We start from the raw sequence: 21,347 nt of genomic DNA, 5'->3' as shown, positions 1-21,347 counted from the left end.
ACTGTCTTATTTGTAGTGGGAGAAGGAACTTAAGAAACCTCAAGCCCAGTTTTGCAGACAATGAAAGGTCTTTAGAGATTAAGTGGGAACACAGTTGTGGTAGTAGAACTGGAACTAAAATCTGGACTCTTTATGTCCAGGCAGGCTTGAGTTGAGGGCCTGTGCTTTAGGGCAAAACCAGCCTCACAGTTCTGGTCTAGACAAGATCTAACCTTGTAATGCATGAGTTGGAGAACTGAAGTTCAGATCGAAAAGACTGACTTTTCAAGATTGAGGTATTATGTAATCTTAAGTAGAAAATTTTCTTTTTATCATTTATCCTCAGATCTGCATCACCCCATTTTTGAACTATTGAACTCCTATAGTTCCATTTTAAAACTATGATTATAAGAAAAACTACTAGTGGAAATTGAGCTATTGGAAGCCCCCAACAAGGTCAGTCATTAATAGTTCTCTTCTCCCAGTGAGAGCGCTGGCTTTAGCTGGGGTTTCCATGTGACAGGAAAACACAGCTGACCACCCTGTTCCTCTCAGGAATTTATCAGTGGCCTTTTCCCCTCCTCCCCTCTCTCTGCCCAGACACTTTCTTTCCCCTCCCTTCTCTCTGCCCAAACACTTTCTTTGGGAATACCAGAATTTGTGGAAGTAAAAAATAACTCTTCCTTTCAATAACATCGGGAGCTTCTGCAGTAAAATGATGCAAATAACATTATGTGGCTCTGCAATACTTAGAGCATCCTGGGATCTCTGAGCTCTTGGAACTGTGCTTGAAGCAATATCATAAGCAATACCTTATTTACAAAGAAGTTAAATATACAGCAGAGTGAAAAAACATAATTCATGCAGTGGAATTTACTCACATTACCCTTGATTATATGTGGAAGGACACTGAAACAAATGTAACCCATTTTAAAAAAATAGAAAGGAGTCTGGGGAAGAAAAAACTATCCCTCTACCCTATTAGATTCTTGGCTGAGACTCCCCTGTAATAAAAGACATTAACGAGAAAAAAACAGAAGCTTAATTTATTAACTTCCTGTGTACATGGGCGGTACCTAGGAAAACTGAGTAAACTCCCAAATGGCCCAAGCAGTCATATTAAATACCACCTTCAGCTAAAGACAAAAGTGTTGGGGGTGGGGGGGAGACACAGTTATGGGAGGTTACCAGGAAAAGCACAGTAAACAAGGGTAAAGTTGTTACGCAGATTTAAGTCAGTGCTTTCTCCAAAACAGTCTGTAGGGATTTAGTCCTCTTCAGGTATTGAGAGGGAGATACCTTTACAAATGGAGATTTCCCTTGTAAATGTCTCTTTCACGGAAGGGTAACTTCTACTTGAGTTTCAGAACTTTTCCTTTGCTGTTTTTTTATTTTTTTTTTATTTTTTTTTATTTTTTTTTTTTAAAGATTTTATTTATTTATTTGACAGAGAGAGATCACAAGTAGGCAGAGAGGCAGGCAGAGAGAGAGGAAGGGAAGCAGGCTCCCCGCTGAGCAGAGAGCCCGATGTGGGGTTCGATCCCAGGACCCTGAGATCATGACCCGAGCCGAAGGCAGCGGCTCAACCCACTGAGCCACCCAGGCGCCCCCTTTGCTGTTTTTTTAAAAAAAGAAAAAAATCATGATTTGGGGGTGACAAATTCTGCTCCCCTTCAGTAGTAAACTGCCCAAAGTTAATACCATTGGGAAAAGTCATTAACAACTCTGTGAAGTAATTAGATTCAGAAGAGACTGGAAATCTTGACACAAGGGGATAACATTTTGGTTATCTTTTGTACAGCTGCAAGTAGTTCTCACTGCCCACAGGATTTTTGACACAGCTGTAGAAAGCTTCTATAATTTTAAAAGAGAAACCTGGGCTCCTGGCTGGCTTAGTCATTGGAGCCTAAAACTCTTGATCTTGGGGTTATGGGGTTGACCCCCACGTTGGGTTTAGGGATTACTTAAAAATAAGATCTTTAAAAAAAATAAAAAGGAACCTGGTAAAATAAACACCTAAATTTATTGCATGACCCACCCCTAGATTATTTGAGGCTGTTTATTCAGTTTCAGTTGGCAGTTCGTTTGATTATTCTTTTGAATGGAAATAATGAAATTTGAGCTGCTTTTGAGTTTCCTGGTGTGTGGCGTAATGGTCATTTGAAACCCATCATTAGAAAGTTCCTGATACATTGGCTATTACTATGTGTAAAGATGAATTTGGCTTTGATCTCTTTGCTTAGGTTTCTTCCATAAGGTACTTTCCTTATTTCAGCAGCCAATTCAGATTCTTTCAAGGGTGTTAGACTTTCGCAAAGTTTCCTCTTAACAGAGTCACTAGGTTGATGACAAACTTTTCAGTGCGATAAGTTACATAGATACAGAATTTTATTTTAGTTATAATAGTCATATGTTTACGTTTTCCTTTAAGGGTCTTAAGAGACTAAATTTTTCTGTTTTGCAATATAAAAAATGTGAATTACCTGTGATACTTGGATTCTGATACTTGGGTTATTTCCCTTCATACCTATAGGAATTGGGTATTACATTTTTCTGAAGCTTAGTGTATGGGAAGGAGAGTTTCATATCCTCCCTTTTCTCTTCATAAGGAAATGCAGCCTCAGAGTGATTCCATATTCCAGGCAGTTCAAAGAATTCTCAACCAAAAGCTGAGCTTAGTTCCAGGTGAGGCTAATAGTTTTTCAAGCCCCCAAATTTTCATTAATTCAACTAATCTTAGTATAGATACAAATGTCCTATAGCCTAAATGTCTTTTACTTTTCAAATTACTAACATTATAAGTAAGGTAAGTTACTCATATTTAAACATATATTTATTAGGTCCTACTGTGTGCAGAGCACTATGCTAGATAATACAGGAATATTTACAGAAGAAGAAAATACATTGCCTTCCCTATCCATCCATGGTACATTCTAGGACCCACTCAGTGCTGTGAGGGTGAAGAGGGATCTGATTTACTGGGAGAATTGATTTGGTATACAAGAATGAGAAGAGCAGTTGGCCATGAGGAATGTCTTTTTTTCCTTAAGATTAAAGGAACAGAGCTTGAAAAAGAAAGGGTGTTTTTAAAGATTTTGTTTTAAAAAAATGTGAATAGATGATAAATTAGAGTAATTGTTTATCTTAAAGGAAATAAAATTTTGTACTCCAAAATAATGTGTCTGGCAAATTTTAAAGAACTCATTAACGGGAGAATCTCCACTAGAGTTGTCCTTAATGCAACTTTCCTTAAGTGGGCGCTTTAAAAAATTATATATATTAGAAGTCAGTTATATTTGTGTGGTTTTGATTAGTATATGTTATTTTCACTGTGTCATTTGTAACTTTTTTTTCTTTATCTTTTAGACTTGGAATGGCCAAATATCAAGGTGAAGTTCAAAGTTTGAAATTGGATGATGATTCAGTCATAGAAGGAGTAAGTGACCAAGTACTTGTGGCAGTTGTGGTCAGTTTCGCTTTGATTGCTACCCTGGTATATGCACTTTTCAGGTGAGACTAAAGGACAAAAGAATTGAAATAATGTATATTTGCAAGGGCCACTGCTTTCTGATTGCTTCTAGTAATTTTTAATACTTCATTTAAAGAACTGAGTAATAGAGCTCGGTAATTGTGATGTGGAAATGGAGTTTGGAGCCAACAGCCAAGAAAGAATTCTAGAGATGTCTTCAGTGCAAAAAGGAGATTGTTTTTTTTTGTTTTGTTTTGTTTTTAAAGACTTTATTTATTTGACAGAGGGGGAGAGAGAGAGAGATCACGAGTAGGCAGAGAGGCAGGTGGAGAGAGAAGGGGAAGCAGGCTCCCCGCTGAGCAGATAGATCAATATGGGGCTCCATCCTAGGACCCTGAGATCATGACCTGAGTCAAAGGCAGGGGCCCAACCACTGAGCCACCCAGGCACCCCTAAAAAGGAGGTTTTATTAAAGAATGAAGACAGGATCTGTGGGCAGAAAGAGCTGCACTGGGGTTGACGGGTGACTGATTATGTATTTTCAAGTTGGGAGGGGGTTATAGGTAGCATCAGTCTCTAAAGAATTTATTTATTTATTTAGATTTATTTATTTTAGAGTAGGGGGGCAGGGGGACAGAGGGAGAAGGAGAGAAGCAGAATCCCTGCTGAGTACAGAGCCTTACACAGGCCTCAATCTCAGGAACCTGAGACCCTAACCTGAAGGGAAAAACCAAGAGTGGGACGTTTAACTGACTGAGCCATCCAGGCACTCCTAAGAATTTTGGAAGATTTCCAGGACCTTGAGGGGCTAGCTATTGTTAGGAAAAGTTCATTTATTACTTTCTATTAAAATGTTAGTCGTGAGACCCTTCAGATGTGTATCAGTGGGCCATATGCATGGAGGATGATTGATAACATATATCTTGGGGTGGGAGGGGTAGAGATAAAGGAAGTTTCCAAAGGAATTAAGGTAGATTTACAGGACCCTTCGGGGTCAGGATAGTGTTAAGCTAAGATTGCCTTTTGCCCTTAGCAAGGGGTCAATATTGAGGCAGCTGAGTTCCTAGAGGAAGGTCACCCAGTTTCAAGGACTTGTCAGTGAGCTGTGGGCAGTAAGGGCACTTAATTTTTTCTTTTGCTTTTGTTTTTCTCATCACTTGTATATTTGCTAATGTATTTTATTTTTCACTAGGCTCTAAATGCTACCGTATATTGTTCCTGTTGTTAGCTGTCTCATGAGATAAAATCACCTTAAATACCGTATTTTGAAAAAAATATTAATATTTTCCATGGAACTATCACAGTTTTAAAATGTAATTTTCATAATTGAATCCTTCAATTTTTAGGTAATAGAGATAATAAGTACAAGATATTTTAATTCTTGGGGCGCCTGGGTGGCTCAGTCATTAAGTGCCTGCCTTCTGCTCAGGTGTCCCTGAGCAGTTTGGGCCACCTGCTCTGCAGGGAACCTGCTTCTCCCTCTCCTATTCCCCATGTTTGTGTTCCCTCTCTGGCTGTGTCTCTCTCTGTCAAATAAATAAATAAAAATCTTTAAAAAAAGAAAAGTACTTTTAGTCTTTAAATAGAAAAACAGGCAAAGGAACAAAGTTGGACAGTATGGAGGGAATTAAGATTAAAGTTAAAATTACTGTTATAGAATCAGGAATTCTATAAACTTAGAATATAAATATAAATATAAACTTAGAGGCTTTAGGTGTTTATATATCATTAAGTAGACACTAGGATATAAACTAGAAATTTAAGTGTTAACACAAGGAGATAAATAAAATTTTATGTATAAATATGTGTCATTGAAAACAGAAATAGAAAAAAATATAAAATAGAAAAAATAATTTCTAAAATTACAAATCAGTGAGTTTGCTCTAAAATTATAGAAAAGATTTTTAAACATCAAGATTCTTAGATATGACACAAAATATGAGCGACGAAAGAAAAGAAATAGATAAATTAGACGTCATCAAAATTCCCAACTTGCATGCTTCAAAGGATATCATCAAAAAAATGAAAAGGCAGGGGCACCTGGGTGGCTTAGTTGATTAAGCATCAGCCTTGCACTCAGGTCATGATCTGAGGGCCTGGAATCAAGGTCTGCCTCAGGCTCCCTGCTTCTCCCTCTCCCCCATCCCTTCCCCCTGCTTGTGTTCCATGTCTGTCTACAGTCTCTCTGTCAAATAAATAAATAAAATCTTAAAAAAAAAAAAAAAGAATGAGATGCAGATATAACTTTATCATGTGGAAGTATCCATGATAAATTTTTGAGCAAGAACTGATGATTGAAAGACACAGCACAAAACCAAAGGTCAAGTAAACTATACTGTTTAAAAATTATTTTTGATAAAATTAATTTTAAAATATTTTGCTTTTTCCTTATTTTTCTAATTTTCCTGCTATGGGTATTTATTACTTATATAATAAAAGTTTTCCCCACAGACTAGAAAGATATGAAGTGCAAACCAAAAGTTTGTTTGTTTTTATTTAATTTAGTTTATTTATTTGACAGAGAGAGCACAAGTAGGGGGAGCAGCAGGCAGAGGGAGAGGGAGAAGCAGGCTCTTTGCTGAGCAGTGAGCCTGATGTGGGGCTTGATCCAAGAACCCTGGAATCATGACCTGAGTCGAAGACAGATGCTTAATGACTTAGCCACGCAGGTACCCCCAAACCAATAGTTTTATATTTAAAAAGGCAATTGTATGTTGTAGATGTGAAAAACTTAGCAGTATTATGCTGCACAGTCAAATAACCAGATAAAGGTCACATTTGGGTAATTTACAGTTTGGGTGAATAATTTTAAACTGGTAAACATTCAGGGGAAGTTATCAGAGTGGGTAAAGCTATAAAAACCATATAAAATGCTTGAAGGGACTGGGGATATCGAGCTTAGTGGAAAAGTCTGTTGGACATAAGAGCTGTCTTTAAATATGATCAGGGCTTATTTTATTGAAGAATTAGATTTATTAGATTTATTTTATGTGGCTTCATGGACAGAACCAAGGCCAATAGGTAAAGATAAATAATAGATTTTGGGTCTACCTTAGAAGTAACTTCTCAGAATATGTAAGGTACTTCATATTATACTTTGAATCTTCAGTCTGTCATATGATTGGGTAGGAGGTCAGTTTAAGTTCCTGTCCAGCTCTTCAGATTCAAATTCAGTTGGCAGTTGTAATCCTGTTACTTCTACTGAAGTTATCAATTAGTAATGAGTTGGGAGAGGGGAGCATGTGTAGTTTACAATTTAGATAAAACTTTTGTCTCTTTTCGGTAATTTCTTTGAGGTTTTGAGCCACTATAATTATTTTTTTGTATTGTGGTGAGATAAACACAGCATAAAATTTACCACTTCAGGAACACAGTTCATTGGCATTAAGTACATTGACAATGTTGTCTAGCCATCACTACTCCCTTGCCAGAACTTTATCATTTCAAACAGAAACTGTACCAGTTGGGGGTGGCTGGGTGGCTCAGTGGGTTAAAAGCCTCTGCCTTCCGCTCAGGTCATGATCCCAGGGTCCTGGGATCGAGCCCCACATCGGGCTCTCTGCTCAACGGGGAGCCAGCTTCCCCCTCTCTTTCTGTCTGCTGTTCTGCCAGGTTGTGATCTCTGTCAAATAGATAAATAAAATCTTAAAAAAAAAAAAAAAAAAAGAAAGAAAAAAAAGAAACTGTACCAGTTAAACAATAACTTCCCATTCTCCTTCCTTCCAGCCCTTAGAAACCTCTGTTCTACCATTTATCTCAATGAATTAGTCAATTCTGGGTACCTCATAAAGTGGAATCATATAATATTTGTTCATTTGTGTCCGGCTTACTTCACTTAGCATAATGCTTTCAAGATCCAGCTACATTCTGGCATGTATCAGAATAGCATTCCTTCTTATAGCTGAATAATACTCCATCGTATGTATATACCATATTTTGTTTATCCATTTGTTTTTGATGGACATTTGAATTGCTCCCACCTTTTGGCTGTTAGTTCGACAAATACTGATACAACATTGAACATTAGTGTACGAAGACCTGCTTTCAATTGAAATTGCTGGATCATATGGTAATTCTATTTTTAACTTTTTTTTTTTTTTTTAAGATTTTATTTATTTATTTGACACACAGAGATCACAAGTAGACAGAGAGGCAGGCAGAGAGAGAGGGAGGAAGCAGGCTCCCCACTGAGCAGAGAGACCAATGCGGGGGCTCGATCCCAGGACCCTGGGACCATGACCCGAGCTGAAGGCAGAGGCATTAACCCACTGGGCCACCCAGGTGCTCCTATTTTTAACTTTTTAAGGAAAGTGTTTTTCACAGTAGCTGGCCCATTTTACATTCGCAGCATCAGCAGTGAACAGTGGTTCCAATTTTTCTGTATCTTTGTCAACACTTGCTACCTTCTATTTTTTTATAATTGTCATCCAAATGGGTGTAAAGTTGTATCTCATTGGAGGGTTTTTTTTAAGATTTATTTATTATTTATTTGAGAGAGAGGAAGTGTGCATGCATGCACATGCGCTAGTGGGTGGAAGAGGGGCAGAGAGAGGAGAACCCAGAAGCAGACTCCCCACTGAGTGCAGGCCAAATCCCAGGACCCCAGGATCATGACCTGAATGGAAATCAAGAGTCCACCGCCTAATAGGCTGAGCCACCCAGGTGCCCCTCTGGTTGGAGTTTTGATCTGCATTTCACTTACGATGAATGATGTTGATCATTTCATATGCTTATTAACAATATATTTGTCTTCTTCGAAGGAGTCTATTCAAGGTCTTTGCCAATCTTTGAATTGGGGTGTTTGCTTTATTTTCAAGTTATAAGAGTTTTTGTTTGTTTGTTTTTGTAGACACCCAACATGGGGCTTGAACTCAAGACACTGAAATCAAAAGTCTCTTGCTCTACCAACTGAGCCAGCCAGGTGTCCCTTTGAGAGTTTTTTCCCATTGAAGTATAGTTGACACAAAAGTTATGAGAATTCTTTATATATTCTGGTATTACTCACTTATCAACAATATGATTTCTAGATGTTTTCTTCTATTCTGTGAGTTGTCTTTTTACTTTCTTTATAGTGTCCTTTAATGCACAAACTTTCTAACATTGATAAAGTCCGATTTATTTTTTCTTTTGTTTCCTATGTTGTTGGTGCCATATTTAAGAAATCATTGCCAAATCTAAGGTCACGAAGATTTTCTTCTATGTTTTCTTCTAAGATTTTTGTAGCTTTAGCTCTTAAGTATAGGTCTTTGATTCATTTTGAGCTTATTTTTGTATGTGATAGGAAGTAAGGGTCCTTCTTCATTCTTTTGCATGTGTATATTCAGTTTTCCCAATAACATTTGTTGAAAAGACCACCCTTCTTTCTTGAAGGGTCTTGGTATCTTTTTTTTTTTTTTTAAGATTTTATTATTTGACAAAGAGAGACACAGCGAGAGAGGGAACAGAAGCAGGGGGTGTGGGAGAGGGAGAAGCAGGCTTCCCACTGAGCGGGAAGCCCAGATTTGGGGCTCAATCCCAGGACCCTGGGATCATGCCCTGAGGAGGAGGCAGAACTTAACAACTGAGCCACCCAGGTGTCCCGGGTCTTGGTATCCTTATCAAAAACAACTTGACCATTTATATGATTTTATTTCTGGATTCTGTGTTCTATTCCATTGGGACATATGTTTGTCCTTAGGTCAGTACCATACCATTTTGATTACTATAGATTTGTAGTAAATTTTGAAATCAGAATGTATGTGTCCTACAACATTGCTCTTTTTCAAGATTGTTTTAGCTAATTGGGGTCCATTGACATAACATAAATTTTAATTTGGGTCTTTCTTTCTTTTTAAAGATTTTATTTGTTTATTTGACAGACAGAGATTACAAGTAGGCAGAGAGACAGGCAGGGGGCAGGGAAGCAGACTCCCTGCTGAGCAGAGAGCTGGATGTGGGGCTTGATCCCAGAACCCTGGGATCATGACCCGAGCTGAAGACAGAGGTTTAACCCACTGAGCCACCCAGGCACCCCAGTTTGGGTCTTTCTTTCTTTCTTTTAGAGTAGATGATTTTTTTTCCCCTAGTTTTTATTTTTAATTATAGTTGACATACAATATTAGTTTTAGGTATATAACATGGTAATTCAACAGCTTTATGCATTATCAAATACTCACCACAGTGAGTGAGTTTAGTTGCCATCTGTCAATGTATTAAATTATAGTATTATTCTCTGTATTTCCTATGCTATACTTAACGTATTTGTGATTTATTTACTTTACGTTGGAGAGTTTATACCTCTTAATCCCTTTCACCTATTTTGCCCATCCCCTTTCCCTCTTACAGCCATCAGTTTGTTTTCTGTATTTAGGAGTCTGCTTCAGTTTTTTATTTTGTTTGCTCATTTGTTTTGTTTTTTAGATTCCAGATACAAGTAAATTCATATGGTGTTTTGTCTTTTCTCTGACTTGTTTCACTTAGAGTAGTACCAGCTAGGTCCATCTGTGTTGTCATGAATGGCAGGATTTCATTCTCTACCCCTCCTAGATTTCATTCTTTCTTATGTTGGGTAATATTGTGTTGTGTACATGTATCACATCTTCTTCATCAATTCATCTATCAAAGGACACTTAGGTTGTTTCCGTATCTTGGCTCTTGTTGATAATGCTGCAACAAATATAGGGGTACATATATCTTTTTGCATTGGTGTTTTTATTTTCCTTAGGTGACTCCCCAGAAGAGGGATTATTAGATTATATGATTTCTATTTTTAATTTTTTTAAATTAAAACTGCCATTTGATTTTCCACAGTGGCTGCACCAATATACATTCCTACCAGTAGTGCACAAAATTTGCCTTTCTCCACATTCTGGCCAACACTTGGTTATTTCTTATCTTTTTGATAATAGTCATTCAGACAGGCGTGAGGTAATGCTTCATTGTTGTTTTGACTTGCATTCCCTGATGATTAGTGGCACTGAGCATCTTTTCAAATGTCTGTTGGCCATCTGGATGTTTTCTTTGGTAAAATGTCTATTTGGGTCCTTTTACCATTTATTAATCAGATTATTTGGGGGTGTTGTGGTGCTAAGTTGTATGAGTTCCTTATATATTTTGGATATCAACCCCTTAGTGGATATAAAATTTGCAAATATCTTCTATTCAATAGATTGCCTTATTACTTTGTTGATAGTATCCTTTAGTGTGCAAAAAGCTTTTTAGTTTGATGCAGTCTCAATAGTTTATTTTTGCTTTTGTCTCCCTTGCTTGAGGAGACAGATCCAGAAAAATATTGTTAAGGCTGATGTCAATATATAAAATATGTACATACTTTGTTTTCTTCTAGGATTTTTATGTCAGGTCCTAATTTAGGTCTTTAATCCGTTTTGAATTTACTTTTGTGTATGGTATACAAAAGTGGTCCAGTCATTCGCATGTAGCTATCCAGTTTTCCCAAAACCCTTAATGAAGAGACTGTCTTTTTTCCCCATTGTATATTCTTGGTTCTTTTGTTGTACATTAATTGGCCATAAAAGCATGGGGTTATTTCTGGACTCTATTCTGTTCCATTGATGTTCGTATCTACTTTTGTGTCATACCATATCCATACTGTTCTGATTACTATAGCTTTATAGTATATTTTGAAAACTGGATTTGTGATACCTCCAGCTTTGTTCTTTTTTCTCAAGTGTGTTTTGGCCATTGGGGCTCTTTTGTGGTTCTGTACAAATTTTAAGATTATTTGTTCTAGTTTGTGAGAAATGCTGTTGGTATTTTCTTTTCTTTTTTTCAAAGATTATTTATGGTGGAGAGGGGCAGAGGGCAAGAATCTTCAAGCAAACTCCCCACTGAGTGTGGAGCCTGATGCAGGGCTTGATCTAATGACCTATGAGACCATGACCTGAGCCAAAACCAAGAGTCAGATGCTTAACTGACTGAGCCACCCAGGTGCACCAAAAAATGTTATTGGTATCTTTGTAGAGATTGCATTGAGTCTGTAGATTGCTTTGGGTACTATAGACATTTTAACTATGTTAATTCTTCTAGTCTATGAGTGTGCTATGTCTTTCCACTTGTTTTTGTTGTTTTCAGTTTATTTCATTGGTGTCTTATAGTTTTCAAAGTACAGGTCTTTAACCTCCTTGGTTAAATATATCCCTAGGTATTTTATTCTTTTTGAGGCAGTTGCAAATGGGACTGTTTTTTAAATTTCTCTTTCTGCTGTTTTTTTGTTAATGTATAGAAATGGAGCAGATTTTTATATATTTATTTGGTATACTGCAACTTCCCTGAATTCATTCATTCTAATAATTTTTGTTGGAGACTGTAGGGTTTTCAGTGTATACTATCATGTCATCTGCAAATCATGAGCATTTTACTTTTTCACCAATTTGGATGCATTTCATTTCTTGTTTGATTACAGTGAGTAGGACTTGAGTAGTGTGTTATATAAGGAATGTGGGGAGGATGGACATCCTTGTTTTGTTCTTGCTCTTAGAGGAAGGCTTTCTACTTTTGACCATTGACTATGACATATCACCTGTGGGTTTCTCATATATGTCCTTTATTATGTTGAGGTATCTACCGTCTAAAACCTGTTTTATTGGGGCACCTGGGTGGCTCAGTGGGTTAAGCCTCTGCCTTCGGCTCGGGTCATGATCTCAGGGTCCTGGGATCGAGCCCCATATTGGGCTCGCTGTTCAGCGGGGAGCCTGCTTCCCTTCCTCTCTCTCTCTGCCTGCCTCTCTGGCTACTTGTGATCCCTGTCAAATAAATAAAATCTTTAAAAAAAAACAAACCCGTTTTATTGAAAGTTTTTATCATGAATGGATGTTGAATTTTATCAAATGTTCTTCTGCATCTATTGAGATGATCATATGATTTTTATCCTTTAGTTAATGTGGTGTAACATATTGATTGAATTATGGGTATTGAACCTGTCTTATTATTGTGAAATGACTCCCACTTGATCATAGTGAATGAATCACTTAATGTATTGTTGAATATGATTTGCTAATATTTTGTTGAGTATTTCTGCATCTGTGTTCATCAGAGACATTGGTCTGTAATTTCCTTTTTTTTTTTAATTGTGTCTTTGTTTAGTTTTGGTATCAGGACAATGATGGCTTCTTAGAATACATTTGGAAACATTTCTTCTTTTCTATAGTTTTAAAATTGTTTGAGAAGGGTAAGTATTACCTCTTCTTTAAGTGTTTGGTAGAATTTACCTGTGAAGCCATCTAGTCCTGGACTTACTTTCTTAGTTGTGTTTTGATTATTGATTCAGTTTCATTATTAGTCACTGGTTTGTTCAGATTTCCTAGATCATCTTGATTCAATCTTGGAAAATTATATATTTCTATCAATTTATCCTCTTCTAGGTCATCCACTTTGTTGGCATATAATTTTTTGTAGTAGTTCCTAAAAATCTTTTGTATTTCTATAATGTTGGTTGTAACTTCTGTTTCATTTCTGATTTTCTTTGAGTTCTTTTTTTCTTGCTGAGTTTGGCTTAAGATTTATCAATTTTGTTTATCTTTCCAAGAACTAACTGTTAGTTTCACTGATCTTTTCTTTCTGTTTCTTTTTTTTTTTTGTCTCTATTTCATGCATTTCTACTCTAATCTTTATTATTTCCTTCCTCTTCTAACTCTGAGCCTTGTATATTCTTTTTCTAGTTTCTGTAGGTGTAACATTTGTTTATGAGAATATTCTTGTTTCTTGAGGCAGGTCTCTATTGCTATTAACATCTCTCTTAAAACAACTTTTGCGGAATACCAAAGATTTTGAACCTTTGTGTTTCTATTTTCATTTGTCTCCAGGTATTCTTTTTTATTTCCTCTTTGATTTCTTTGTTAACCCGTTGGTTATTTAGTAGCATGTTGTTTTCCATCCACATGCTTGTGTTCTTTCCAGTTTTTTTTTTCTTGTAATTGATTTTGTTTCATGTAATTATGATTGGAAACAATGCTCAATAGGATTTCAATCTTCTTAAATCTATTGAGACTTGTTTTGTGCCCTAATGTGTGATTTGTCCTGAAGAATGTTCCGTGTGCACTTTAAAAGAATATGTATTCTGCTCTTTTTGGATGGAATGTTCTGTACTTAACTGTTACGTCCATCTGGTCTAATGTGTCATTCTAAACTATTGTTTCTTTATTGATTTTCTGCCTGGATGACCTATTCATTAATGTAAGTGGGGTGTTAAAGTCCTCTCCTGTTACTGTATTGCTGTCAATTTCTCCTTTGAGTCTGTTAGTCATTGCTTTGTGTATTTAGGTGGTCCTATGTTGGGCACATAGATACTTAAAATTGTTATATCTTGTTCCTGGATTTATCCTTTCCATTATGTAATGTCTTTCTTTATCCCCTGTTAAAATTATTGTTTTATTACTAAAGTCTATTTAAGTAGTGCTATCCCAACTTTTTTTTTTCCTCTTGTAAGATGTGTCTTTTCCCATCCCTTCACTTTTGGTTTAGGTCTGAAATTAACATTTGATGCGTCTTTTTTGGGGGGAGGGGAGGGAGGTTTCAGGAGTAGAATTCAGTGATTCATCACTTACGTATAACACCCAGTGTTCATCCCAAGTGTCTACCTTAATGCCCATCACCCATTTAGTGCATCCCCATGCCCTCCTCCCCTGCAGCAATCCTCAGTTTGTTCTCTACAGTTAAGAGATTTCCCTCCCTCTCTGTTTTATTTTAGTTTATTTTTCCTTCTTTTCTCCTATGTTCATCTGTTTTGTTTCTTAAATTCCACATATGGGGGAAATCATAATGATATTTGTCTTTCTCTGACTGACTTATTTCACTTAGCATAATACACTCTAGTTCTATCCACATTGTTGCAAATGGCAAGATTTTATTCTTTTTTTTTTTTAAGATTTTATTTATTTATTAGAGAGTGCATGAGCAATGGGGAAAGGCAGGGGAAGTGGGAGAAGCAGACTCCCCACTGAGCCCCCTGGTGCAGTGGTCCTTCACAGGACTCTGAGCTCATGATCTGAGCCAGAGGCAGATGCTTAACTGACTAAGCCACCCAGATGCCCCAAGATTTCGTTCTTTTTGATGGCTGAGTAATGCTCTGTTTTATATATATATATATATAGTGTGTTGAAGGGCATCTTGACTCTTTCCACAGTTTGGCGATTGTGGCCATTGCTGCTATGAACATTGGGGCTCTTTTTCATAATTTGGCTATTTTTTTTAAAAGATTTTATTTATTTATTTGAGAGAGAGCAAGAGAGAGCACAAGCAGGGGTGAGGGGGAGAGAGAGAGAGGGAGAAGCAGACTCCCCAGTGAGCAGGAAGCCTGATGTGGGACTTGATCCCAGGGTCCTGGGATCATGACCTAAGCTGAAGGCAGATATTTAACTGACTGAGCCACCCAGATGCCCCTTGGCTATTGTTGATGGTGCTGCTGTAAACACTGGGGTGCATGTGACCCCTTTGAATAAACATTTTTGTATCCTTTGGATAAATACCTAGTAGTGCAATTGCTGGGTCATAGGGTAGGCATCTTCCTTTTTTTTTTTTTTTTAAGATTTTATTTATTTATTTGACAGAGAGAGATCACAAGTAGGTAGAGAGGCAGGCAGAGATAGAGGGGGAGAAGCAGGCTCCCCGCTGAGCAGAGAGCCCGATGCAGGGCTCGATCCCAGAACCCTGAGATCAATCATGACCTGAGCTGAAGGCAGAGGCTTAACCCACTGAGCCACCCAGGCACCCTGGCATCTTCCTTTTTTTATGCATTCAGTCACCCAATGACTTTTGATGGGAGAATTTTTTTTTTTGTTAAGATTTTAGTTATTTATTTGAGGGAGAGAGAAAGCATGAATAGAGGGGAGGGGCAGAGGGAGAAGGAGAAGCAGACACCCTGCTGAGTAGGGACCCCATTGCAGGGCTTGATCCCAGAACCCTGGGATCATGATCTGAGCCAAAGTTAGATGCTTAACCAACTCAACCATCTAGGTGCCCCATGAATTCATTTTATTTACATTTAAGTGATTATTGAATGTACCCAACATGCATAAAACAGTTAATACATAAAATACATAAAACAGTTAATAACAAACATAAAATAATTGATAGTAATAGAATACTCCACTTATATCAATGGACAGATCATCTGTATAGAAATTCAACAAGGAAACTGGCTTTGAATGACATACTAGGCCAGAGTGATTTAACAGACATGTTCAGAACACTCCATCTTAAAACAACAGAATACACATTATTTTAAAGTGTATCTGGAACATTCTCCAGAATAGATCACATATTAGGCCACAAAACAAGTCACTCAACACATTAAAAAAAATCTAAGTCATATAATTTATCTTTTCTGGCCACAATGCTATGAAACTAGAAATCAACCACAAGAAAAAATCTGGGAAAAACACAAATACATGGAGGTTAAATAATATGCTCCTAAACAATGAGTGGGTCAACCAAGAAATCAAAACTTATATGGAAACAAATGAAAACGAAAACAACAGTTCAAAATCTTTGGAATGCAGCAAAAGTGGTTCTAAGAAGGAAGTTTATACAATAGAGACCTACCTCATGAAGCAAGGAAAACCTCAAATAAATAACTTAACCTTATACCTAAAGGAGCTGGAAAAAGAGGAACAAACAAAAATCCAAACCCAGCAAAAGGAAGGAAATAATAAAAATTAGAGTAGATATAAGTGATATAGAAAGTAACAACAACAAACCCACTAGAACATATCAGTGAAACCAGGAGCTGGTTCTTTGAAAATATACAACTGATAAGCCTGTGGCAAGACTCATTTAAAAAAAGAGAGAGAGGGGCGCCTGGGTGGCTCAGTGGGTTAAGCCGCTGCCTTTGGCTTAGGTCATGATCCCAGGTCCTGGGTTCAAGCCCCGCGTCGGGCTTTCTGCTCAGCAGGGAGCCTGCTTCCTCCTCTCTCTCTGCCTGCCTCTCTGCCTGCTTGTGATTTCTCTCTGTCAAATAAATAAATAAAATCTTTAAAAAAAAAAAAAAGAGAGAGAAAGAGAGAGAGGATCCAAATAAACAAAATCACTAAAGAGAAGTAATAAGCAATACCATAGAAATACAAGCAATTAAAACAGTATTACAATATTGTGAAAACCTATATGCCAACAAATTGGACAACGTAGAAGAAAATGGATAAATTCCTAGAGCATATGACCTACCTATATGGAAGGCAGGAAGAAGTAGAAAATTTGAACAGGTTGATTACCAGCAATGAGATGAATCAGTAATCAGAAAACTACCAAAAAACAAACATCCAGGAACAGACAGCTTCGCAGGAGAATTCTACCATACATTTAAAGAAATGATACCTATTCTTCTCAAACTATTACAAAAAAATACAGAGGAAGGAAAAGTTCCAAATTTATTCTGTGAGGCCTATTATCACCCTGATACCAAAACTAGAGAAAGATACCATAAAAAAAGAATACTATACGCTAATATTGCTCATGAATGTGGGTGCAAAGATCCTCAACAAAATATTAGCGAACTGAATCCAACAGTACATTTAAAAAAATCATACACCATGGTCAACTGGGATTTATTCCCAGTATGTAAATGTGGTTCAGTATTCACAAAACAGTCACTATGAAACACATCAATAAGAGGAAGGATAAAAACTGTATGATCATTTAAACAGCCCTTAGAGCCTCCTGGCCTGGTCCTGGGAAACTCTTAAGTCTTAGGGCCATAAAAACTGGAGTGCCCGTTCCTTTTTTTTTTTTTTTTTTTTTTTTAATTTAATTTTTTTCAGTGTTCCAAGATTCATTGTTTATGCACCACATCTAGTGCTCCATGCAATACGTTCCCTCCTTAATACCCACCACCAGGCTCATCCATTCCCCCACTCCCCTCTCTTCCAAAACCCTCAGTTTGGTTCTCAGAGTCCACAGTCTCTCATGTTTCGTCTCCCCCTCGGATTTCCCCAAGTTCACTTTAACTTTCCTTCTCCTAATGTCCTCCATGTTATTCCTTATGCTCCACAAGTAAGTGAAACTATATGACAGTTGACTTTGTCTGCTTGACTTATTTCACTCAGCATAATCTCCTCCTGTTCATGTCCATGGACAGTTCTGTCCATGTTGATACAAAAGTTGGGTATTCATCCTTTCTGATGGAGGCATAATATTCCATTGTATATATAGACCATATCTTCTTTATCCATTCATCTGTTGAAAAGCATCTTGGCTCCTTCCACAGTTGTGGCCATTGCTACTATGAACATTGGGGTACATATGGCCCTTCTTTTTACAACATCTGTATATTTGGGGTAAATACCCAGTAGTGCAATTGCAGGGTCATAGGGTAGCTCTATTTTTAATTTCTTAAGGAATCCCCACACTGTTTTCCAAAGTGGCTGCACCAACTTGCATTCCCACCAGCAGTGTAGGAGGGTTCTCCTTTCTCCACATCCTCTTCAACACTTGTTTCTTGTCTTGTTAATTTTAGCCATTCTAACCTGTGTAAGGTGGTATCTCAGTGTGGTTTTGATTTGAATCTCTCTGATGGCTAATGATGATGAATATTTTTCATGTGTCTGTTAGCCATTTGTATGTCTTCTTTGAGTGCCCATTCCTATTCTGACCCATTCCCAGGTTTATGGGTTGCTGTTTAGCAAAACAGAAGAGCCTCTAGTACATTAGTACATTTAGTAACAGAGGAGTAGGGGAAGGTGTTGGTGCAAACATAAGGGCACAGGCTCAGAAAAGAACATTTCAGCATCATAAGAAAGGATAAAGACCATACAGTCATTTCAGTATATGCAGAAAAAGCATTTTACAAAGTACAGCATCCATTCATGACAATAACCTTCAACAAGGTAAGTTAGATGTAACATACCAGAGCATAAGAAAGGCCATATATGAAAAACTCATAGCTAATACCATACTCAATGGTGAAAAGCTGAGAGCTTTCCCCTAAGGTCTGGAATAAGACAAGGATGTCCACTCTTATCACTTTTATTCAACATGTACTGGAGGTCCAACAATCAGATAAGAAAAAGGTATAAAAGGAATCTAGATTTGTAAGGAAGAAGCAAAACTGTCATTATTTGCACATGACATGAAACTATTCATAGAAAACCCTAAAGACTGTCAAAAGACTACTAGAACTAATAAATGAATTCAGTAAAGTTTCATGTTACAAAATCAATGGACAAAAATCTGTTGCATTCCTATACAGTAATAAAGAAGTGGCAGAAAGAGAAATTAAGAGAAGAGTCTCATTTACAGTTGCACCAAAAACAAATATTTAGGAATAAATTTAACCAAAGAGGTGAAAGATGTATACTTTGAAAATTATAAAACACTAAAGAAAGAAATTTAAGGCAATGCAATGAAAGGGAAAGACAGTGCTCAAGCAATCTTGAAAAACAATACTGGAGGTATCACAATACCAGACTTAAAGTTATATTATAAAGCAGTAACTGGCATAAACATAAGACACATAGAGTAGCGCTTGGGTGGTTCAGTTGGTTGAGTCTGACTCTTGATTTTAGCTCAAGCCTGGGGCTCAGGGTCATGAGTTGAAGCCCCAGGTTGGGCTCCACGTTGGGTGTGGAGCCTCATTAAAAGAGAAAAAAAATACACACATAGATCAATAGAACAGAATAGAAAACCCAGAAATAAACCCATGCTTACATGGCCGATCGTCTTCTTTTTTTTTTTTTTTTAAGATTTTATTTTTTCATTTGACAGACAGATCACAAGTAGGCAGAGAGGCAGACAGAGAGAGAGAGGATGGGAAGCAGGCTCCCTGCTGAGCAGAGAGCCCAACGCGGGTCTCGATCCCAGGACCCTGAGATCATGACCTGAGCCGAAGGCAGAGGCTTTAACCCACTGAGCGACCCAGGCGCCCCACATGGCCAATCTTCAACAAAGGAGGCAAGAATATATAAAGATAGTCTCTTTAATAATGGTGTTGATAAATCTGTACAGCTGCATGCAAAAGAATGAAAATGGACCACTTTTTGTCACCACACACAAAAATAAATTCAAAATGAATTAAAGACCTGAATGTGAGACCTGACACCATAAAAATTCCAGAAGAGAGCATAGGTAGTGATTTCTAGGACATCAGCCATAGTAACATTTTTCTAAATTTGTTTCCTGAAGTAAGGGAAATAATAACAAAAATAAACTGTTGGGACGACCTCAAAGTAAAAAGCTTCTGCACAACTAAGGAAACAGGCAACCAAACAGACAACCTACTGAATGGGAGAATATGCTTGGAAATGATATATCCAGTGAGAGGTTAGTATCCAAAATATATGAAGAATTTATACAACTCAATACCAAAATACCCAAATAATACAATTTTAAAAACGGGCAGAGGGAGTGAATAGATGTTTCTCCAAAGAAGACATCTGGATGGCCAACAGACACATGAAAAGATGCTCAACATCACTTATCAAGGAAATGCAAATGAAAACTGATGAGATACCACCTCAGAGCTGTCGAAATGGCTAAAATCAAAAACACACGAAACAACAAGTGCTGGCAAGGATGTGGAGAAAAAGGAACCCTTGTGCACTGTTGATGGGAATGGAAACTGGTGCAACCTCTGTGGAAGCAGTATGGAGGTTCCTCAAAAAATTTAAAATAGAGTGATTCAGTAATCACTCTACTGGGTATTTACCCAAAAAAATACAAAACCACTAATGAACAGGATACATGTACCCCTGTGTTTACTGCAGCATTATTTATGGTAGCCAAGGTATAGAAGCAGCCCAGGTGTCCACTGATAGATGAATAAAGAAGATGTGGTATACATATACAATGGTATATTATTCAGCCATTAAAAAAGGAATGAAATCTTGTCATTTACAAAAATATGGATAGAGCTACAGAGTGTAATGCTAAGTGAAATAGTTGGAGAAAGACAAATACCTTATGATGTCACTCATATATGGAATTTAAAACAAAACAGATGAGCAAAGGAAAAAAAAGTGAGAAAGATAAACCAAGAAACAGAGCCTTAATTATAAAGAACAAACTCATGGTGGTTACCAGAGGGGAAGTTGTTAAGAGGATGAGTAAAATAGGTGATAGGGAGTAAAGACTACACTTAAAATGGTGAAAAAAAATATTAAAAATAAAAAGTGATTATTGATAAGTTTGCAGTTACTGACATTTTGTCAGCTGGTCTCTGGTTGTTTTTGTTCTTCTCTTATCCTTTCTTTTGCTCTCTTGCCTTGTAATTTGAGGATTTTTTTTTAAGTGTTTGCTTGGATTCTGTTCTCCTTATGTTTTGTGTATCTATTATGGGCTTTTGGTTTGTGGTTACCATGAGATTCATATATAACATCCTATATATATTTAGCTGTCTATATATACTGGTTAAGTTGAAGGTGCTTAAGTTCAAACACATTGTAAAAGCAATACATTTTTGCTCCTTCCCCTGCATGTTTTATGTGCATGATGTCATATTTTACATGTATTTTATGTATGTCTTTTTTTTTTTTAAGTTAGCTCTGCACATAACATGGGGGCTTGAACTCATGACCCTGAGATCAAGATTCATATGTTCTCTTTTGTGCATGTGTGTGTATCTCAACTAGTTTCTATAGATATGGTTGATTTTACAACTTTTTTATTTTAACCTTCATACTAATTCTGTGAGTGAATGATCTACTGCCTTTACTGTATGATTGCTTTACCAGTGAAATTTTTTCCTTTCATAATTTTGTTGCTTATAGTTTTGACATTCTCTTTTCTGCTTAAAGAAGTCAACTTAACATTTCTTGTAAGGCTGGTTTAGTGGCAATGAACTCCTTTAACTTTTGTTCATCTGGGAAACCTTTTATATCTCCTTCAATTCTGAATGACAACTCTAGCAGATAGAGTATTCTTGGTTATAGGCTTTTACTTTAGGAGTTTGAATATATCATACCAGTTATTTTTGGCC

General features: G+C 37.0%; 1 protein-coding gene across 8 annotated transcripts in view; it reads left to right on the top strand.

The window, feature by feature from the left end:
• Nucleotides 1-21,347, top strand: part of LOC111144574 (ring finger protein 170) — a 47,115-nt gene that overhangs the window by 3,313 nt on the left and 22,455 nt on the right. For 4 of the 8 annotated variants that reach the window (XM_022498936.1, XM_022498938.1, XM_022498937.1 and 1 more), the window contains exon 2: nucleotides 3,346-3,489. In XM_022498936.1, coding sequence (XP_022354644.1) covers nucleotides 3,353-3,489 — 137 coding nt within the window. In that variant the 5' untranslated portion in view covers nucleotides 3,346-3,352. Of the gene's footprint in view, nucleotides 1-2,588; nucleotides 2,665-3,345; nucleotides 3,490-19,658; nucleotides 19,694-21,347 lie in introns of those variants that run through there. The other 4 variants (XR_002640412.1, XM_022498940.1, XM_022498935.1 and 1 more) reach the window with 3 other exon arrangements.

The sequence above is a fragment of the Enhydra lutris genome, unplaced genomic scaffold (assembly GCF_002288905.1).
Source record: "Enhydra lutris kenyoni isolate GAN:26980312 unplaced genomic scaffold, ASM228890v2 scaffoldscaffold11, whole genome shotgun sequence".
NCBI lineage: Eukaryota > Metazoa > Chordata > Mammalia > Carnivora > Mustelidae > Enhydra > Enhydra lutris.
The sequence above is the reverse complement of the archived record's forward strand: the minus strand, read 5'-3'. Positions and strand labels throughout refer to the sequence as shown.